The following is a 22,311-nucleotide window of genomic DNA, read 5'->3' as shown; positions in this document are numbered from 1 at the left end:
AAACAAACATATATATATATATATATATATATATATATATATATATATATATATATAATATATAAATTGTCATGGTACCCCCAAGAATTTAAAACTACTTTCACCCGTTTACAGAAGAGCAGCGAACAAGGAAGGATTTGTGCGCAGCAAAAAAAAAAACAAACAAAAGAAGACATTCATCTTTTGATAGATATTGATATATAGATGTAGATATAGACATGTACATATCTATAAACATGTCATATATGTATATATAGATATACCTATATCTCTATAAATATACATATATTTCTATATATGTACATATGAGGACACTAAAAAACTGGATGAAGATGTGACAAAGTGGTTCAGTTTGTGTTCACCACTTGTCCCTTATTCTTTTTCATTCACTTATTTTTATATTTGGTTATAATAATTAATTCAAACATTGCCATTTTGCTTCACTTACTATCCCGGGTTTGTTTGTGTTAGCATTATGTTGCAAGATCTATCCGTTTAGGTTAAAGTTATTATTTCTGGATTATGGGTTGAATTTGTTTCAAGGTGTATTTACTTTTCTTTGTACTCATCATCATTTGTCCTTGTAGATCTGCAGGAGTATGGGAGAGGCCGGCCCAGTACTTCCTGGTTAAATGGCTGGATGATGTCAGTGATTACCTTATTGGGTTCTACCAATTAGAGAGTTTTTCTTTTGTGTATCGTTTGTTTTCCTTTAAAAATAACCTTTTGAGTTATCTTGTATTATGTAATTTATTTTGCAGATAACTTCATTATGTAGGAGTTTGTAAATTGATTTGTAGTTTTTTGTGTTTCTCTGTTTAAATGTTTGTTTGACCCGTTCCTTGGTGGCTGTGTCCAATCAAGCACAGGTGTGGTGCCAATTTTGTATAAAAACAGTGAGCTTTTGGATGCTGGGAGGGAAGTCCGAGTAAAGACTGGATAAAAAAAAGTAATTGGAAGAAACTGAAGCGGTGGCTGGTCCTGATTTTCTGCTCACCTCTGATCCTTGAGCCTAAACTAACTTACAGAAGATTTCAGTGGAAATGTAGAACATAAATGTTCAGAGATCTGAAGAACATTAAAGTTTGACAGCATCAGCCTGAGGTCAACACCTGGATTCAGATTCTCATCAGTGTCGATTATCGTCTGCATTATTTGATTGATATTTTTCCATATATAAACTAAAAAGTCTTGAGATTATAAACTGGTGCTGTAATAAATTTAACTGAATTAAATAAACATGGAAGCCGAAGCAGTAAGTCGCTACGGCCACTGGGAGGCAGCAGAGAGGAGCGTTTCCTGCAGCTTTGATGAAAGCGCTTAGTTTTGAATCATAAAGCTAAAACATTGTAATTTTATCTTCCAAAACAAAAATGCAGTTATCTAAAAATATATAAAAACATGCAGTTCAACTTATACTCCCCCCGGAGCAATAAATCTAAGGCGTTTAACCGATTTAACCAATTTTTCCACAGTTACACCAAATAATTTACCTATTTTAAACAGTTTTCCTCATTTCTTGGGTTCCTGTTTACTCCCCAACATTCATCGTGCGATCCAAGACGAAGACCACAGATCTAATTTTTGTGCTGGAAAGATTCCTCGCCACAGATGATTATATTCCAGTTTATGGGACGGGTGGTGCCTGAAATACTCAAGCTGACTAATGAATAGTACAGTAAACAGAAACCTGTTGATTATCCTTAGATAACGCCAGTGTCACTTTTCTGAAAGCTCATTGGTGTAAAAACATCAGATGGCCATGGCTTTCTGTAATTGCAACCTCAAGCTGGCAGACATGTTAGCAGCGCTGTAAAGTCTGACTCATGACCTCAAACGCACCCGACCACATGGCACCACGCACATCTGGCTTCATGTTCCCCTCCCTGCTGCGCAGCAGCGAGAGGCAGCGGTTCACCACCACGTAACCTCAGTTCCAGGCCCTCCAGATCAACACCGTCCACCTTAAAAGGGATTTTAAAGCTGCAAATTAAGGATTTAAAGAGTTATGATAAAAAAAAAAAAAACAGAGGTGGAATAAACACAATCCTCAAGCGCTGAGCTCATCTTTGATTTTGAAAGATGAGCTCAGATGGATGATCAATAAACTCCTTAGCCCAGAGTACAGTAAGTTCACATCTAGTTTCATGCAACATGTTCATAAGAGCTAGCAGGTATAAATAACAGCTAGAAAAAGAAGCAAAACTGCATCAGCTGACTGGCTTTTATTTTCATTAAATCTTCTCCCGAAAATCGTCTCCATGTTCTGTTTTTTTGGGGGGGGGGATAAACACCACGCAGGTTGGGAGTGTGAAAGGTTACAGAAAAACACAAAAAACATCCATTAAAGCTGGTTTTACATTTGCACAGTTTTATTGGGTCAAAAAATAAACAGAAATTGCACTGTAAAAGTCCCTTTGCGTGGCTACAGTCTAGAAAAATAGACGGGTTTAGAGAATCAAACCCCTTTACTTGAATGAAGATAATACAAAAAGCTCCCTGATTTGCCCTTCCCTTTTCTTCCAGTTGAAAAAAAAAATAAACAAACATAACGCATAACACCAGTCTCAAGACTGTAGGAAAAAAAAAAAAGCAACTCAGTTTGTCGTTCAGGATGACAACACCGTTTGTCAGAGGGGAGTGTGAACAAACCAATCCCGTTACCTGCCACCTTCCAAAAACAAAAAAAATACAAGTCTTAAACAGCTCTGTGTTTCCTGTCTCTGCAGAAACACCCCCCACAAAAAAAAAATTCTCAAGAAAACAAAATGCTGCTTTCCATTAAAGGCACAAATGGTCACAAAGTGTTTAAAATCACAAAGTGGTGACGTTTTAAAAAAAAACCATTACAATTAAAGTTAAATATATAAATCCTTTCATATTTACACAATAATCAGAATAAGCTTTAAAGTCACAGTTGGAGGCAATCCACAGTAAAAGGAGTGACGGAGGGCGAGTCAGAATAAACTTTGGCCACAGGTGGGAGCCATTAAAGTGGTAAACAGAGCTGGATTCTTAACAGCGTCTCACATTAAACTTTATGGCAGACACATTTTGTGACGTTCTAAAGTCCTTCAGGCAACACGTTTGCTGAGATCTATGGCTCTGAAAAAGGAAACTGTGGGATAGATCTTTGGTGAAAGTTTACAGTCCTCGTTGCCATAGGGAAAAAAAAAAAAAATACTGTACCTTAGGTTCTAGAAAACAAAAACAAAAAAACTCATCAAGGAACTGCATCTACTCCTCAGCACATTACAGTTTTATTTCAGGGAAATTTACTCATCACTTCAGGAAGTACAATCAACTTCATACTTGACTAATACTTTAACCAGAAACGGAGTTTAGACATCCTGGAAACAAATCTTAGGTTTTCTTAGTGACCCTTTATGCACGCCGCTTTTAAATAGTGCGTTTATCAGCAGATTGGTCACCAAAACAATTATGATTGCATATTTCTACATATCTAGACACCAGTTTTATTCATGCTTTTATCTTTAGCCCTTTGTACCATGACCTCATGTAGAAAATGATTCCAGACTGTTTAGTGTGGCTCAGTGGCTGTTGACAAAACCTGAAGCTGAACAGCTTAATGCATTAAAACGGATCGATCTGAGCCACTTGCAAATGTTAGCATGCTAGCACATCTTTCTATTACCGTGTTGATGGTCAGAGCTCAGAAGATTCAAACTTCAGAGTGATAGCACAACGTTAACAAATTTCATACTGTAACTTTTATACACAAATAAATCATTTAGAGGCACCTGTTAGCCCAGATGTTAGCTTTGCTAGCTTTTCTGCAACCCTGGCCAGAAAGGCAGACCGTCCTGCATGTTTTAGACATTATTCTGCTTCAGGATACCCGATTTGAATGGAAGGCTGATCGCAGAACATCTGATTCAAAAGTATTAAACATCCAAAACATGCAGGGCAGTGTGCCTTGAGGACCAGGGATGTAATCGCTAACCGAAGCTATTGTTAGCAATAAAACGCAACAACATCTCAGGCTGTCTTTATGCTCACTAACACTATAATTAGGAGACACCACACGGTGATGTGACTTACAATTTTGGGCTGGAAACTCAAGATAATAGTTTTTGCAATCAGGGATATTTGTATACCAAAAACTGCCTGGTTCCCTAGCAACAACAACAACAAAGGATGTTGAGGCTGTAAACAGAGTGAAGACGACTTAAAGTTGGTCATTTTCAGCATCGGTGAGGCATTTAAATGGCGCGAGAGAAATCACCCATTTTAAAAATAATTTTCAACAACATGTCAAGACTTAGCTGCAGTTCATTCAGGATGCAGGAGAGAGAAAAACCTTAGGAGGGTAACAAGAAGGCTGAACAGAGTACAGCAGTTAGTTAACATGATTTTGTATTTGTAAAATGTAAACACCAAGTCAGTTCATCTCTGTTAGGAAACCAGGCGCTCTTACACACACTCCAACTTCAACATTGCTCCTAATGGAAATGATTGAAAGTTGGCAGGAAGGCTAAAGCTGAACTGCTTTACAAGGTCCAAGCCTCTCAAAAACCACAGATCGCAATCTGTGGAGTCAGAATATCCAAACTATAAACGTATTTTCACCTAGAAATTTTATGTTTGCGACAGCATGTAATACGAACCGATGCATTCATTACTAGAACGGTCAATAATTTAAGCACAAAACAGGATGGTGAATCTTGAGGTCAGCAATAAGCAGCACATTTCAAAGAACTAACTTCTGCTACTCCAGTGGATTTTCTTTAAGGCTCAGAAATCCTTAATTATGGTCTTGTTTGTATAGGAACACTGTCACCGTTTTCATAAATTACGATTCAACTTGATTGTGATTATTGAGGAAAAAAGAAACATATCTTTGGGGAGCCACAGATGCTCAACTCGTGCATCCCAAGATAAATTAATCCTTCTAGAGAAATAGTTTAAGTCTTCATCTTTCCCAGGAGCAACCCAAACAGTTTTTTGAACAAACATTTACAGTTCTTCACTGACAGGAAAACTCGCGTCACGTCGCAGGAAGGGCGACATCAGTTGAGGTTCGTTTCATTGTGCATGTAAAGCGTGATGAGTCCGGCCTTGTGCAGCCTCTGCCACACCTTCATCTCCATACGCATGTCGTGGTTGGCGAAGAAGCCCACCTTGTGATAGGATTTGTCGTAGTAGTGGTCCGAGTATTTGCTGTAGTCTGGCGTCATGAAGCCGTAGGCGCTCACCTACAAAAACAAACAAAAGGTTTAAGTGGAAGCAAATGCATAAAACAAACAGACTCATATTTAATTTTCTGTGTTGATCTCCGTTTCCTCCTGCCGACGGGTCTAGAAACAGGTTCTACAAAAAAGGGATCCGATGGCTGTGGCAGTTCTGACAACCAAAGAAAAACAAGACAAAAAGTAAAAATGAAATGGGGAAACATTTCTGCAGGTTGAGCTGAGGAGAGTCACAATCCTTTTTGTGCAAGCGCAGCCAAGCATTGTACAACATTTTTCTATTTTAGGTCAGAATGGCCCAAAATCATCTCCATTTGCTAAATGCAAGAGTAAAGACAGTTTTGTCTCTTCATTTTAGATTCACAACACCTTTACTTAATATTTGGCAGAATTGTCCTTTTAACTGGTTGTAAGTTTCCTTCCAACAAACGTCTCACAGGACTTACTGGAATTCTGGCCCATTCCTCCCATCAGAACTAGTGTAACTGGGTCAGTGTGTAAGCTTCCCCCCGCACACACAGGGTTAAAGTGTGGTAGATAATGCATAAAAAAATAACTATTCATGGCTCAGCAGGGCGAACACTGACGACTCCTACCTGGTCGCAGGTGTGCAGCGCGGCCAGCAGCATTGCAGCTCCAGTCGACGGACGGTAGATGCTCCTATATCGACCATTCAGGATGTTCGACCGAAGGAATCTGAAACCAGAAATCAGTCGAGAGTTGCACAAACAACATCTGAAACCGCCGTTTTAAAAACTTAATTGGCATAACTACATCTTTAGGGATTAGTGACGTTCTCATGCTTCATTCAGCTTGACGTTAGCCAGCAGGAAAAATCTATTCAGAAGCTTGTTCAGGTCTCATCACGTTTTAAATCCATCTCTGCTGCCGTTTTCATTCAGATCACCGGCTCACCTGTTTCTGAGGTAACGGATGAAATCTGGGTGGTACATCTTCAGCTTTGCTGCCGAGACATCCTTTCCAAAGTATCTTGTTGGGCTGCGCAAAGTAAACAATAGAAATTAACGGTGAAGAAAAATGTATTTTAGTTTTGCCGTAATCATCACATCTTCAGGTGAAAACAGGCATCCAGTTGAACCAGAGTTGTGACAAGTTATGAAAAGACTGGTTAAATGTGCGTTTAGCTCGCATCTTTGTTATGATTCACACCGCGACATTTCCTCATGTCGTTTGGTCCTCAAGTTTTAACCCGTAAACCTTTCACACGCACACATGCAGCGACGCCTAGCTGGAAGAATTTGAAACCTCTAAAATGTAAAACAACTGGTCTAAAAGCTCACCAATGTAAAAGAACAAAGGAATCTCTGCTTGGGCATTAAATTACAATGAAAGAAAATTTATAGTGTGAATTAATTTCACATCCATTCAGCGACATGATTAGTTGCTGACATGCAACTCCCGTCAAAACTGTAAGAGCTACTTTATAGAAAGTTTAATAACATTTTTGGATATTGCAAAAGTACTGGAGAATCTCAACAGATTCAAATCCTGAATGTTAATCAGCACTGAAACGGAAACCAACAACAGATTCAGCTGTGAAAAATGACTGCGTTCGCCCAGCATCACCGTGTCGAGGAGCAGCGCTCAACTCAACCAGAAGAGAAAACAAAATAAATGTGAGAACGACGTGATCCAGAGGCAACGGGAATCATTTTTGGACTCTGGGAAAACTGAAGTGTAAAAAATACGACACAATCATCATTTCGTGGATTTAAGTGAACAGCATCTTTCCGACTGAAGGTTAAATCTAATCATTTTATTTGTCAGCACAGGGACGTCAATGTCCAAATGTCAGGAAACCCATCAGTGCAGAGTGGCTTTCAGAACAAACTGCATGATTGATTTCATGAAGTAAAGCTGCGATCTACATCCCTGATGACATGGCAGCTCTGCAAAACAAAAAAAAACACAAACCGGTTTCAGTTCCAGGCTTTCTGGGTTCTCAGTTACGTGACTCACTTCAGCTGCAGACTGTAGGTTTGCTTCAAGTCAACTGGTTCACATCAGGTTGAATTTAAATAGGGAGAAGCACCTTTACAGAGCAGAGCTTTAACCAAGGTTGAAGTCCTTTAAAGTGAAACGTGAGACGATCTGTCCCAAACCGAAGCTTTAGACCAAACACTCGAGTCACGCAAATGAGCTACAAGGAGTGGTGCGTAAATATTTGAGACGGATGAAGTCGGACCGAAAGGATACGTGGCTTTTTCCACGTCGGCTGCGGCAAATATCTAATGATGAAACGGTGGAAGCGTTTGAGCGTTTTAATACGCCAGAGGTTAGATCTAAATTATTTAGAACATAATAAAGATTTGATCAATTTTATATTTAAAAACACGTCAAACTAAAAGAGGATTCAAAATTCATTCAAAAACATTCAAAATTCAGATTCCCGTCAAGTTCAAATCAAAATTTAAAAAGTATTTATTCTTGAAATTTAATGAGAATCTGAATATCAAAATTCATATACATGATATTATGTGAAGTTGCATTTTGTGACTAAAAATGTGGCCTGGCTGCCTTAAATAAAAGCATTATGAAGATCTAACCTGCCAACGGGTTTAAATGCAACAAGATAGATTAACAGCTCATATTTGATCATAACTTTAGATCAATGACGCTGCTCGACCTCGACATAAACTCATCTGTGACCGTCACTCACTCTTTGTTTCGCTCGGGTCCCCTCAGCACCAGCGTGTGCGAGGACGCCGCCTTCATCAGCAGGTAATCCCGGTCGTGATCGGGCAGGAAAATGTAGCGCGTCTCCTGTGGCGGAGCAGCGCAGCGTTAAAAGAGGACGCGTTCTTCAGACAGGAGGAGAGACAGACCCTTTGATCGCGTCCTCACCGCGGACACGGGCGGTCCGTTGTACCCGACGCCGCTGTAGCTCCTCATGGAGTTCATCAGCGTGTTGGTGGAGAAGGTGTAGTGGGTGGTCCGGGAGCCCACGTCTTCCTCGAAGCCTTTGATGACCGCCCCGTTGGTCCTGCGGAACCACAGGGTCCACAAATGAGCACAAACACGGAAGGAAAACCCCAAACATCTCAAAACGACTCCAACAAAAGAAAATTTATGATAGTTTTAGTTTGATGTGAAAAGAAAACTACTTTGATGGGGGCGTGTGGTATGTTGCCATGGCAGCCAAACCCATCGACAGCATGTTTGTTTTTTTAGGTTGTTACAACTTATAAGACAAAAATCAACACAGTAGAGTTTTGTTAAGATGTCAGAGCTCTGCTGTCCAGCTCAGTACCTGAAGACGTAATGATGGCCGTCAATCTCCTTCCCTTTTTTCGAGCCCTTCAGGATCCCTCCGTTTCCCACCACGGCACAGCGGCTGCACGCCGATTTATTCTTGCGACTTTCCCAGTCATCCAACATCCTCCAGTTAGCGGAGGAGTTTAGCACAGTCAGAGTATCCATCAGAGCTGCACAGAGAAGCAGAATGAATCAAAAAAACAACAACAAAATGTTTCCTAAACTGTAACTGTGCACATCATAACCCATCTTTACACATCAACAGAATCTGAGGACAATCATATGAGAGACTCCTGCTTCCTCAAACTGTCCGAAAACAAATAAATAAAAAATCTACCAAGTTTGGTTCACTGCACAATAATTACACAGATCTGAGACTGAATCTACAGATTTATTATACTTCACTTTATCTGATTAAAAAACAAAGTTAATCTTCATGCATAATTAACAGTAATTTTGACTGGAGTGACATTTGGCTTCTGATGCTGTTAAATGTTTTAATTAAAATGACCAAAAATGAACCTGAACTGAATAGAATATTAAAATATTCAGGTTAGAGCCACAAATGCCACGTGTCCTCAGATTGTGTTAAGATTAAGAGTCTCTGGCCTCGAGTAAACCTGCCATTTATTAATTATTGATTCCTTATAAATGCACCCAAGATTGGAGAATTTTCTTTCCAAGGTGAAACTTGTCTGGACAAAAAACAAAAACGAAGACATTTTCAGGAACCCACAACAGCTAAACTAAAACGGAGCCGGATGTTATTCTAAACAAAGAAAGTCGATTGGAAGAAGAAACTCTCTCCCATCAACAGTTGTCAAGCTCCAAATCCTCTGGAGAAAGAAGGAAACTCATCCTCCGATCCCTTGAGCCTAAACCACAAGTCTGTGCCTGCCCTCAATTCTAAAGCAGATGATCGTTCAGCTCATTATGAATAAGTGCAAACTCAGAGGTCAGCAAAGTTTAACGTGAACCTCATGCCATGTGAAGGTGGGTAGATTCCTTTCAGAAGTGGCAACGGATCACATTGTCGAGAAAAGTCGAGCTCATCCCACTTCCCCATGCTGTAGATTTTAGTTTAATAGCAACAATAAATAAAATTACCTTAAAATTAATTACACAGGTGACATCAAGACCCAACAGTAGAGTCAGACGGTAATAAAATTAATCTAAACATTTTGTGTAATTGGATAAAACCCAGAGTAAAATACTTCAATTAATGACTTATAATTGGGCCAATAATTAATATTGGTTTAACCAGTGGTTGATGTTGGTTTGATTATAAGAATATTTACACTTACTCTTACACCTGTGGAAGTACTTAAAGGTGAAACAAGTGACTAACATGGTATCAGATTATTAGAATAATGGGTATTCTTGGTTTCTTTTCAGAAATGTCTGAAATAACTCACATTATGATTATAATAAGAGTAACTAATAAGTTATGGTTATTATAACATTATAAATGAATGTTAAATCAGAGAAACTAAAAGGTTATAAATGTGATTTTGACATTGAACTTGAAAAGATGTAAAATGTTGTAACTGTAATTAAAGTTCACTGATGTTGTGTTGGAGGTAGATGGTAGGTGAAAAGTCAGGGGAAAGGAGGAACTGATAGGAGAGCGGAGCTGACCAAGGCCTTATTGCTAAACTTAAACTTTCCTAAGAAAAGGTTGGGCAAGCAACAGAGGTAGGAGGAACTGTTGAGCAACTCGGGGACATTAGAACAGACATCAGGTCATGAGGTCTCCAGGGTGATGGATATGAGATCATCTGTCCAAGCAGTCAGCCAATGAGACAGGCACAGCAACAAAGCTAGCCAATGCAAACACACCAAAAGGTGGATAAACCCTTTATAAGGTGGGTGCAAAAGAGGAATCTTTGGTTAGATCCTTCAGGCAGCTTCGAGCCAAGATCGAGATGGACAAAGAACTCTGCAGCTGAAGAAGAGCCGGGGCCACAGAGCCGAAGACTGTTCTGCACCTGGGGACCAACCCGTTAGCCCCGCAACATGTGGCTTCAAATTGCACTTCTCACATCAGCTGGGTTTAGACCCCCAAAGACAAAGACCAAGGCAAAGAGGAAGAACTGGTGTGTTCCTTCCGTGGGACCAGAAAGATCGTAAGACGAGGAGAAGGGAGCTACAGAGCTGCAAGACAAGAAGCTGAGGACCGCTACGCGCATGAGGAAGTCACCCTGAGGCCCGAGACCTGCCGCTCTAAGTCAGTACTCTTCCTGTACTGGGAACCTCCTGCTGCTGCAACACCTTCATCATCAGGCCAGTTCTGGGGTTCAAGATGCCAAACTCTGTCCGTCTCTCTCAAAGTTTCCCTTTTTTAGTTCACAGTGTCAGCATTAGGGAAAGATAGGCTAGATTATTGATTTTACTTATTTGATTATTTCTGCTACTGAATTAAGCTGTACTGACCCTTGCAAAATTGCCTTACTAATAAAATAATTAGCATTAAGAAAATCTAAAAGATGTTGTGGACATTCAATTAATGAGTCACCTTAAAGTTCTTTGATGGTTGTAAAATAGCTATGAAGTTTGATTCTGGGAGGAAAAAGTAGAAAATGTTTTATAGGTTGCTTTTAGCCAAAACTAAAACAACACCCTTGGGACTCGCCCGAGTCACTAAAACCAACCTGGTTCAGTAACAAGTGCAAGTTGTAATAAAGAGAAAGAGCGACCGTTAACAGGTGTGCTCTGTGAAACTAGTTGATTGCAGGCTGCTCAATCTGGCTAATTCACAGGGTGAAGAAGGGTGGGACATCTGGAGGCGGAGGTCGTTAGAAACCAGGCTAGTCTTTCTCGATGCCAGCTTAAACAGAGTTTACTCAGTTCTGAACAGGGTAAAATCCCTTCAGATTTAGAAAACTCAAATTACCCGTTAGATGGAGAGCTGGCTGCACATCTCCCTCCTCTGAGAAGGGGAAGTAGAGTGAGAGAGAAGGGGAGGGAGGTGTTGCGCAATAACAACATGAACAATTTTTAGGAAAAATGAAACCAGTTTTTTTTCACTGCTGTGACAAGGCAAGAATTTATCTTGTAGCATCAAACAGTGTTTTATTACTGCAATTCTTGTTCTGCATGTAAAACAGCAGCCTCTTTGTGACACAGAACAGTGAAACCCCACCCAAATAATAAAATCCAGAAAAACTATGGAAAAAAAAAAAAAAACATTTAGAGAAAGTAGATCTCACTGTCGTAGTCGACGCCTTCCCAGCCGTGCGTTCCTGGGTACCGTTTCAGACGCTGGTGCTGCTCCCGAGTCGCATGTTGGGCCCACTGCAGGACGGGAATGTGCTCCAGGAACAGCTGCCCAAACTCGGACTCCTTTATCCGACTTCGGATGCCATCTGGGCAGTTCTGTGCGGAGCGGATAACACGGCGGTAGAGTCATGACAATAAAAACGGAGACAACAAAAAAAGGAAAACTCTACTAGTCCCCGTCTGTCACGGTCCGTCAGCAGGTCAGACATCCTCCTGAGGCTCAGACTGTTTTCTGTTAGTCATACAGACCCGACATGAACTCAGGCAGGAGTGGAAAAGGTGGCAGACGTCTACTGGTTAGACTGGAGCCTCTGAACCAGTCGCCACTGCTCTTACTACAGTCTGCAGACAGATCGGTGCTCAAATCTTTCACAAACTTATTTAAAAAGATGGAGAAGAAAACAGTTTTTGTTAAAGTGGCTCTGACTAGAATTGACTTGAATAAAAAGTGTTAAATCTGTGATATTTATAAAAACGGCTGCTGGAAGAAATGTTTGCCGACCTGGTTTCTCAATTGATGAAGAGGAGAATAAAAAAAATAAAAACGTCTCAATTACCTTTGAAATGAAAAAGTTGCAGCAAGCGTCTCCAGCACATCATTAATATAACACATGAAAGTACTGCTGGGATCGGTAAACCGGATCCGATATATAAAGGACACATTTATGGGGCATCGATGTGCTTTTTAAGTGCCTTAAAAACTTAGCAAGACCTGAGAAACAAAGAGTTATGCTGGTGACATTAAAACTATATATTTATGAGTGAACAGCTTCTGAAAAGCACGAGCGAAACTTTCAACCACTTTTTGCAGTAAAAGAGCATGAGTGTGTCTAATGTATACCACTGCAGGGTTTCTACAGTTAGACCAGTGGTTCTTAACCTGGGTTCGATTTTTCATTATCTTAAGAATGTAGAGCTAATTAAATGACCTAAACAAGACCTTAAAGTGGTTACGGTTTCTCTCGATGGCCAACCTGTTGAAACTGTGGCAAATTTTAAATACATTGGGTCGTTCCTGCACAGTCAGCTCAACTCTGCTGTAAACACTGACTATATTTTGAAGAACTGTTCTCAGAGACTCTACCTTTTAAGAAGACTTAGTGAATCTAATTGGGTCAAATGTCTTGAATTTGGAAAAAAAAAATTTTATGAGGAAAAAAGGGTTCAGTGAATGCGCATATAAATCTGGTGGGTTCGGTACCTCAAAAAAGGTTAAGAACCACTGAGATAGAGATAAAATCTGAATTTGCATGTAAACTTTGAGAGCAGCCACAATGGGTTTGATTTCCGTCATAATTTCACAGTTTTACTCCAACTACAACCCCCCCAAAAAAAGGAACTGCTGTAAATGAATGCAAGCTGCTCTTTAGAGAATTCAGTTCAATTTTTAGTACATCGTTATAGACCAGTTATTGTGTGTGTGTGTGTGTGTGTCAGGGTATATCAGTTTAACAGGTCTGTGCACAAATCTTGCTTGATCTTGTAAACAAACCAGTCAGACAACCTGCGTTAATGAGTCATAAGAGAGAACACAACATGTAACAAGGTGTGGAAACGGCAACACACATGACAAACTGGAAACATTAAACAGGAACACATATCTGCACAATGGCGGCAGCCGCCCAGTGACAACACAAAGCCGGACCTAAACCAGAACAATAATGATGCTTTCCACTGATAAGCCTGATCATGTGACATCTACAAACTTTAAATGTTTCTCCAGTTTAAACATTAATCACTTCTCCAGGTTAAATCTCAACTCTGAGCCCCCCACACATCTTACATTTATGAAACGGTTAAAACAAAGTTCTGTTTATAGTTGACTCGCTGTCGTCAACAATACTTAAGAGCTCCTGGGTAAACAGTAATCCAATGACTGATGTAGATAACGTGAAGAGAGGAGGTTTGAGAAACCAAAAGAAAAAAAAAAAAAAGTCGCCACTCTTCTTAAAATGGAGCAGAAAGGTAATTTTAAAACGGAGCAGTCAGCTCTTCACAGGATTAAAAAGTTGATAATTACCTGTTTTGGTGAGCTGCAGGTCAGGAAAACGTCAACTGAAAACCCGTTTACACCGTCTGACATTAACAGCTGGAGTAATTCTAGAAATGTTTGAAGCAGTTCAAGTCTTTCATGGCAGGTTTTTGCGCTCTGCACCCTGTAGGCGTGTTTCTGCTTCAAATGATTGAATCGCCTCAACGTCTAGCGCTACAGAGATCTGCTAATGAGCATTTGATGCAGGTTCGATGAACCTATAAACGTCAAACACACAGGAGGCACCAGCCAGAGGCCTGACTTTAGTTTTAGACCAAAGCAGATACTTTCCAATATAAGACGAGCAGAGATGATCAATTCCATTGACACCAAATCTTTGGGTCAAATAATCCCGTTAAATTCAGAGCTGACTCACCGTTTGTGGAGGGATGTTTTCACTCATGTAAAAGTCCCCGATGTAAGAGGGTTCTGTGGGGCCCAGTGCTCTGGCAGGCTTGGCCAGAGGGGCCCTCGTGGTTTTTTTGACTTTGTCTACGCCTTCGGACCCGGACAGGGAGTCGTTCTCAATTTGGTCTTGTGCTGGTTTTGCAGTCTGCAGGTCAAGAAAGGTGGTGGTGGTCGGGTCGTCCTGGACGAGGTCGCTCCATCCGAGCAGAGCTTCCTTAGAGTTGCTGTGGACGAACAAACCACACACAGTAATCTCAATCTCTGTTTGCTATTGAAGGAACCGTTCAGCCATTACACTTCCTGAAAGGACACGACTCTCAGCCAACTCATGTAGAGGCTGTTGGAAAGTACTACTCTGCACATTCTCATTAGTAATCAAGGTTGTACTGGACACAAGCCAAGAACAGACCTCGGTTACGAACCAGTTCATGTCAAGCAAATCAGCACCAATTAAAGTCAGAATTCACCTGGTGCAAATGAGACAAAGGGGAAATGACCTGCTTTGGATCAACTGTAGAAACGGTAGAGAAACTACAATATAATCCAGAAGCACTAAAGATGTCATGTCACGTTTTATTTGACATTTAGTAAGGATTTTATGTGACGGGAACTAGCACGTAATTGTGCAACTGGAAGAGAACGCGTGATCTCCTAATTTTTGGAAAATAGAAATCTTACCCGTTAGCCTGAAAAACACTAAATATTTCAAACATGATCCAAGGAAAGCATAAATTAATCTCATTTCAAGTTTGACAAGTGCAATTTAATGATAGGCCATTTTTATGACAAAGCGTTGATATAAACCTGTCAACAACCTCGATTAAAAACATTTGTACAAGAAGTGACCACAAAAATGATAATTGAATGATTTCACAGCAGCGTCTTTACTCCATTATACTTCTGTCTGGCTTCAGGGAAACTATGTGCTCTAATCTGTACTTTGATAAGCAAATATTCCAGAACTGGCAGGTTGCCGATATGTTTATGCAGCTTTAAGTAGCAATGACAGCCTCCGTCATACAGACGCTTCATGATGCCGCTTCACTGGCGTTACTGGGCCTGTTTTAGTGACGGATGGCAAAGACGGTTCAGGCTAGCGCAATAAGGATGAAGTGAAGTTACCAAGTTAATAAATGGCAGTGGTATTCACCAGAAGCAGTATTTATGCATCAAATTAAAGACCTCTGCATTATTTTCTACCATTTTTTCCTCAGTCTAACAAGCGCACACTTTTACACCCTGCAGAACAGATGAATGCTACGCCGCTTTGTGCTCCAAGGATCCAGTCTCTGTTCAAACCACCTCCAGTCGAATAACTCCAGGGAATTTACAACAACTGACTGATGTCAAGTAATAAAACCAACTAACAAAACTGAAAAAATAAAGCACAAAAGCTAAAAGTAGGTGAATTAATGTGTAACCGAGTGGCAGGGAAGAGCATTCTCGGTAAAACCTGTGAAATGTGACCTGCTGAGGGGGGAAGGTCAGCTGACGATCCGATCGTAAAGTCAACCGTCACATTCCCTGGAGGAGCAACGCGTGCAGCAGAACAGAGGAGCTGCCGAGTCCAAGGCGACGGACGCAACACGGCGTCAGACTGAACATTCACCAAAAGTGTCTCGTTCTGCTGGCAGTTTGGACTGTGAGAGCTCAGTCACATTCACACGTGCTGGGGTGAAAAACGGCAAAGAGCTCAAATAAATAAATAAATTAAAAAAATAAATGCATACATACAAACCCTGGCGCTGGTAAAACTCCCATTGTTGGGTAAAGATACCTTAAAGCAACCAACCTTTACACATTGTAATCTGATGACTTGATTGCATAAAAAAAAAAAGTCTAGATTTTCCTGGTGAAATGAAGGTTAAATGAAATAAAATATTAATGAATGTACAATATTCCTATAGATATGCTGGATGTGGCAAACAAAAAGAAAAAACAAAACTATGAGGTTGGGTAAACCCATTTTAAGATGCGTATATTAAAGTGCCCGTGTCTTTTAAAATGTTTACAAAACTGTCATAAAATATTAGCCAAAATGGGAAGTTCCTTAAATGAGGTTCAGTGAGCCCCGATTAGTCAGCGTTATCTCTAATGGCAACAGTCAATGTGTTCCCACACACATACACACACACGTTTGCGTGGCTATCTTTGTGGGGACTTTTCATCGACTTCCATTCCATTTCTACAGTCTAAACTTTACCCTTTCCTAATCATCACATACCTAACCCTAACCAAAACTCAATTCACACCTTAGCCCTAAATTTGACCCCTGACCCAAAAACAGGGTTTCCCCCTTGTGGGGACCAGGCTTCGGTCCCCACAAGGAGCAATTGGTCCCCACAACGTAGTATGTGTCAGGAAAATTGTCCCCACAAGGTATTACAAACAAGCGCATGCGCACACACACACTAGCTGATGTGTGCTAAAGGATCGTTTGTTATTCTGCAAAAAGCAAACAGTCTGGACTTGGCTTTTTGATTCACAGCTTCATATTCGGGCCAGGGACCCGTCACTCCTACTCATAAAACCTTAAAGAACATTTTATCACTTCAATAACTCAACCAGTGTAAAACCCACTGCTTAATGGGTGGGAAGAAAAAAAAAAAAAAAGCAGCCAATTTTGAAAACACTTTTTGACAAAAAGTGTTTCACCTAGGATGAGGTGTTTTTTCGGCAGTATACTTTATAGAACTGCAATGGAAACTCTTTTCTCATCATATGAGTCACGTGGTTGACAGATCTGCACTAATTCAGTGGCTGAATTATGAATAGAATCTCATGCAACTACAGCTGTTGTTGCCATTCTTTTAAGTGCCTTATCGCATGAGAAAGCTTGGTCACATGTGAGTTTAATTTCATTCCTTACTCGGTGGAAACATTGCTATTGCAAAATTGTGTTTGTTGGACATTAGTAGAATATAGACAAAGGTTTGCTCACATTTGTAATGGAAACGCAGGTTGTGAGGCAGTAAAACGAAGACAAAGACGATTTAAAGCGGATTGTGTTTTCTATGACAAGCTGGTGCTTCATTTAAGCTGCAGTGGAGAGAGAGAGCAAGACTGAAAGTGCCAACCCAGTTCACTACCCTGCATGCTGTAGGTGTCTCCTTGGTTTCAGGTGATTTCAGCTGACGGGTGTTTGCTGAACTGCAGTCAGCCTAATCAGGCGTGGTAAAGCAGAGAAACGTCTAAAGCATGCAGGGCTTCTATGACAAGCTGGTGCTTCATTTAAGCTGCAGTGGCGAGAGAGAGCAAGACTGAAAGTGCCAACTCACTACCCTGCATGCTGTAGATGTCTCCTTGGTTTCAGGTGATTTCAGCTGACGGGTGTTTGCTGAACTGCAGTCAGCCTAATCAGGCGTGGTAAAGCAGGGAAACGTCTAAAGCATGCAGGGCGGTGCGCCTTGAGGACCAGGGTTGGGAAACACTGGTCTAAAGGTCCAGCAGCAAAGCTTCTGCACTTTCAACCTCTGGAGGAGGAAATGTGATCAGTCTCCTGGAAATCTCACAGCTGAGGATCAACATTTTGTTACAAGTACACACTTGACTGTTATTTCAACAACGTTCACCATTAGATGGTAAAGACAGCAACTAATCAAATACGGCGCGTTTTCTCTGCTCCCAATTACAACAACTGCTGACTGATCTCAGCAGGAAAGGCATATTTAAATAACATTTAAATATGATTGATTTTAAAATCAGTTCAAAGGTCTGAACCAGACAAATGTCTCATTGTCACGTTTGTTCCCTTCATTTTCACTGCTTTTCATTGCAAAATATGTAAAGCTGTTATAGCGCTGAGAAAAAAAAAATCCAAATTGGCAAAAATCTGAGATCAGTCACAACTTTTATTGATTCATCTCTCAGATGAGAACAGCTTTAGAAACCTAGCACACTTCTTGGGCTCATTCCCCTTCAGTTTCTTAAAAAAACACAACAACAACTTAGAAGTGCGTCTCTGCTCCAGTTTCTCTCAGCTGGCCTTAATGCATCTGTCGGGGACCTGCTGGCTTTTAGAGCTGGAGCTCTGCCCATTGGAACAAAGCTTACATTTCACGTTCATGTGTGAGAGAGAGAGAGAGAGAGAGACCACCTCCAGTCGAATAACTCCAGGGGATTTTTTTCATTAGGGCAGCAGAGTGCTGTGTGGTTCCTTTGTTGGAGCCACAATGATCCACTTGGAGCAGAGGAGGAGGAGGAAGGGAGGGGGATAGAAGCTGGTTATACAGTAGAAACTCTTCATCACATGTGATCTCACAGTTTAACCCTTCAACTCCGACATGGTTCACTGCTCTGCCTGAGCTAAAAACACAACAAGATTTGATTAATTCTAGTAATCCAGCTCGTCTTTGGAAATTTCAGGGGCAATGGCGCGTTTCCTTTGGTAAAGTGTTTTTGAGACATTATACTTAAGATTTAGGATAAGATGTCAAAAAGATTCATGCAAGTCCAACATCCAGGGCTTATTCAAGCTCAGTTTTTCTCTCAGTCCTTTACTACCATTTCAGGGAAGGAATGATAAAAAGAAAGAAAAAGGCTGACGAGGGAAAAAGAATAGGCATACATGAGGAAAGGAGGAAGGAGAAGACGGAAAGTAGTAAGGACATACGAGATGGGACAAGAAAGAACGGGGTAACAAAGAAAAAAAAGAAGATGTAAACAAGAAAAAGGAAGGAAGTGAGACGGTAAGAAGGATGAAAAGGCAAAATAAGGAAGGAAAGAGCACAGGGAATATAAGACATGTGGAACAACAAAGGACGGAGAAGGAAGGAGAGCAGGGACCAAACGAAAAGCAGAACAAACAAAAAACAAGGAAGAAGTACAGAAAGAGGAGAGGTAAACCACAAGGAGGGAAAGACAGAAGACAAGACATGGACTAAAGTCTGGGAATTAAAGATGTTTCCCGTGGTTTCTTTTTTGCCTGACCAGACCAGAAAATGGCTAAAAATCAGCGACAGATTTCTGTGCTGAAAACCAGATGCATCTGCTGGAGTTTAGGCAGCACGTCTAAATAAAGTTACCGTTTTCACCAGTTCAGTCTTCGTTTCCTCAGCTGTGGTTACCCACAAATGAAAACTGAAAAACCTTCTCAGTCAGCCAAACTGCTCTAGGAAGAAGCAGTTTATCCATTATGCGAGTTGTTCATTTAAGCAGAGTCGGATATAAACCAGACCGGTTTTCAGACATTACTTAACTTCACACAATGCAGTTCCAGCCACTAAACTGGAATCCAGTCTAGAAAACTGGAATTAGTGAGAAAGGAAACTTGATGTGCTTTTCAGGACTGGCATTGAGGAAATGGCTAAAAAACAGATAAGGAAACAAAGGTTTGTGTCTAATCTAATATCTGTGATCAAGGCCAGTCGACTTCTGACATTTCTTGAAAGCAGCATGAGGCAGCAGGCAGTAATTAGATACCAGAATATTGAAATAAATTATAGCAATAAAATCAGTTCGAAGGTCTGAACCAGACAAATGTCTCCTGGTCACGTTTGTTACTTTCATTTTCACTGCTTTTCATTGAACCAACATGACGACATTTACCGACAACCGATAAGATTTAACAAAAACCAGTTTGATTTGAGTTGTTCCGTTTTGACCTCAGCAGAATGACCCCAAACACACATCTAAACTGAGGGGATAAATCAAACTGGGTCTGTGCCGGGGAAACAACCGTTTCAAATGAACGGCCCAGTTGGGTTCACGAGTGAGGGAGTTTATATTTGAGCCGATATGAATAATGTTGAGTCTGTATGGATTACAGAACACCCACAGTAAAATTTAACTCGTACTCCTTAAGCTCGATTTTAAATTAAAGTTGCTTAATTCCTTGTTTGGGGGGGGATGGAATAAAGGAATCTTTAAAAGATCCAAAATTAATTATAATAATGCCGGTTATGGACTTCTGTGAACCTATGATCTGAACTAGATATGAAATTTAGGAGATGATGGTAAAAAGAAAGCTGCGCACTACAAAAACAAAATTTTACCAAGTAGTTTTGGTCTAGTTTCTAGTGTAAATGTCATAAAAAAACACAGTAGCTCCTCAATATTGATGAAAAAGTACAAGTGAAATAATGTGTCAGTGGAACACAACATTTTATGGGGAAAAATGTTTTGTTCCACTGGCAGATTATTTCACTGATAACTTTTACTTTTTCCATGAATATTAAGAAATTGACTTAAAAGGAGCTCCTATACTGTGCTGAAAAAGTTACTTAGAAGTTAGTTTTGTCTTACTTCAAGACATCTGCACTAGAAACTAGACCAAAATTCTTTGTAAATGTGTGTTTTTTGGCAGTACAGAATGAAGTTCTGAAAAATATATTTTTTTTAAAAAGCTTCAAAGAAACTCCCTCACCTGACAGTCCTCTCCGGCCAGGTCTTGAAGTTGAGCAGGTATGACGACGGAGGCCACTGCGTGTTCAAGCACAGCATGTATATGACCAGGAGGCAGACGACGCTCCCCACCACCCACAGCAGCCGCCTCTTCAGGGCCATCCCTCCCGCTCAGGACGCAGGTTTCTTCAGGCAACAGGCTGCGCTCGCTGGCCGGGCGCTGCACTCCGCCTGCAGGGGCATGAGGAGGCGGAAGGCGGAGGGCGACGCAGCCGAGTTCAGGAGGGACTCCCGGTTCAGGCCAGCAGGTGTGAGGCGAGGTTTAAATGATCCCACAAAAAAAAAAAAAAACGATCCCGTCTTCGTTCAATGCAGCTATACGAAGAGGAGATAAAACACGGAGAGTTAAAACGAGGGCAGACACTTTAGAGGGGAAACTTTATATCTCTCAGCAACATATAATCCCTTTTTAATGAAACCTTTTTGCTCATGTACACAAAAGCGGAGCGAGGGAAGTTTTCTTGTTCTTTCGTTTGTCTCCCGACTGCTGCTGTCGCTCCTCTGACAAACACAGAAAAGGATCCTGTGTGACCCCCCGAGGGGCTGGACTCAAACCGAGCGTCCTGACGTCAGCCGCAGCTCCCAGGCGACAGCAGGAAACCAGAAACGTTATCTTCAGACCACACTCGTGCGCCTGTTGCTGCTAGGCAGGTCTGGAAGTGTCTGATTGAAGTTGTCAGCAGTCAGAGGACAGCCAGAGAGATCTACTAGAAAGATCCCACATGATCCCCCGGCAGCAGGATGAAGCTGCTTCTGAGACTGAGGTGGAGGGAGAGAGAGGGAGGAATGGAGTTGGTGATAAACTCCCTGATAACAGTCCCAGCAGTTGGCTCAGAACAAGGAGAGAGAGAAAACAAAAAAAGAAAAAAAAGAGACTGGAGGTCCGGCGACTTAAAGGAAAACGCTCAAGTGACAAAAGGAAAGTTCAGCAGCATCGATTAGGAGCAGAACAGCAGAGTCAAAACGAGAAGAAACTGCAACAAAGCCCGACTTCAGCCTGAGTTATGTGGAACAGGAGGCTCTGTTGCCTCGCTCCGGAAACAAAGGAACCTTTTCACATCAAAACACAGGAAGAAGAAGAAGAAGAAAACAAACATCCTCTCACCAGCGGCAGCAGATCGTCTTTCTCTGACAGCAGAGACGTCTTCCTCTAACGGAGCGCTGAGAGCCTCGCTGCCAGCCTCGGCTCTGGATGGGAGGGCCTTTTGTGAAATGAGTAACAGCTGCTGGCAATTGGACAAACATGAGAGGAGGAGGGGCCGGGGAGCCCACTGCAGCTATAAAGTTAGTTAGACATGAGCAGGCAGCTCTGAGGGACTGAATCACAGAGATAATGAGACACAGACACATTCTGGAAGGATCCAAACTTCTCCATCAAGTCAGTTCTGCTCTCTGCACTAAAAACCGAAAGAAACAACCTGGGACAGCAGCCGCAGCTCTGATAGGCTGCCTGGCTTGAAGGAAGTGAGAGTTGAGGTGTGATGGAGGACAACAGAAGAAGAAGGAAGTGGGTCCACTGAGTGGGTATTTCCTGATTCACAGGTGGAAACAGGAGGTTAAAAAAAGTTAAAGTTTTGTTAGTTTGCAGATATTTTTTCAGTTCAGTAAAAGGTGATAAATCACTGCAGATTTAAAGGGCAGCGAGCATAATTTGGATTCCAGTGGGAACAGATGAGGCGCCCGCGTCACCTCGTGATTTATGGA

General features: G+C 41.2%; 1 protein-coding gene across 1 annotated transcript; it reads right to left on the bottom strand.

The window, feature by feature from the left end:
• Positions 1-2,344: 2,344 nt before the first annotated feature.
• st6galnac (ST6 (alpha-N-acetyl-neuraminyl-2,3-beta-galactosyl-1,3)-N-acetylgalactosaminide alpha-2,6-sialyltransferase) lies at positions 2,345-22,295 on the bottom strand. The gene is made up of 9 exons (XM_081600437.1): positions 20,570-22,295; positions 14,174-14,429; positions 11,696-11,861; positions 8,482-8,656; positions 8,076-8,214; positions 7,891-7,994; positions 6,126-6,209; positions 5,807-5,906; positions 2,345-5,216 (listed from the first exon to the last, which is right to left on the bottom strand). Exons 1-9 carry the CDS (start codon positions 20,707-20,709, stop codon positions 5,031-5,033), a joined length of 1,350 nt encoding a protein of 449 aa, XP_081456563.1. The 5' UTR covers positions 20,710-22,295; the 3' UTR covers positions 2,345-5,030.
• Positions 22,296-22,311: the final 16 nt, after the last annotated feature.

The sequence above is a fragment of the Poecilia reticulata genome, chromosome 19 (genome assembly GCF_904066995.2).
Source record: "Poecilia reticulata chromosome 19, P_reticulata-male-v2, whole genome shotgun sequence".
NCBI lineage: Eukaryota > Metazoa > Chordata > Actinopteri > Cyprinodontiformes > Poeciliidae > Poecilia > Poecilia reticulata.
This window is presented reverse-complemented; position numbering and strand designations above follow the sequence as displayed.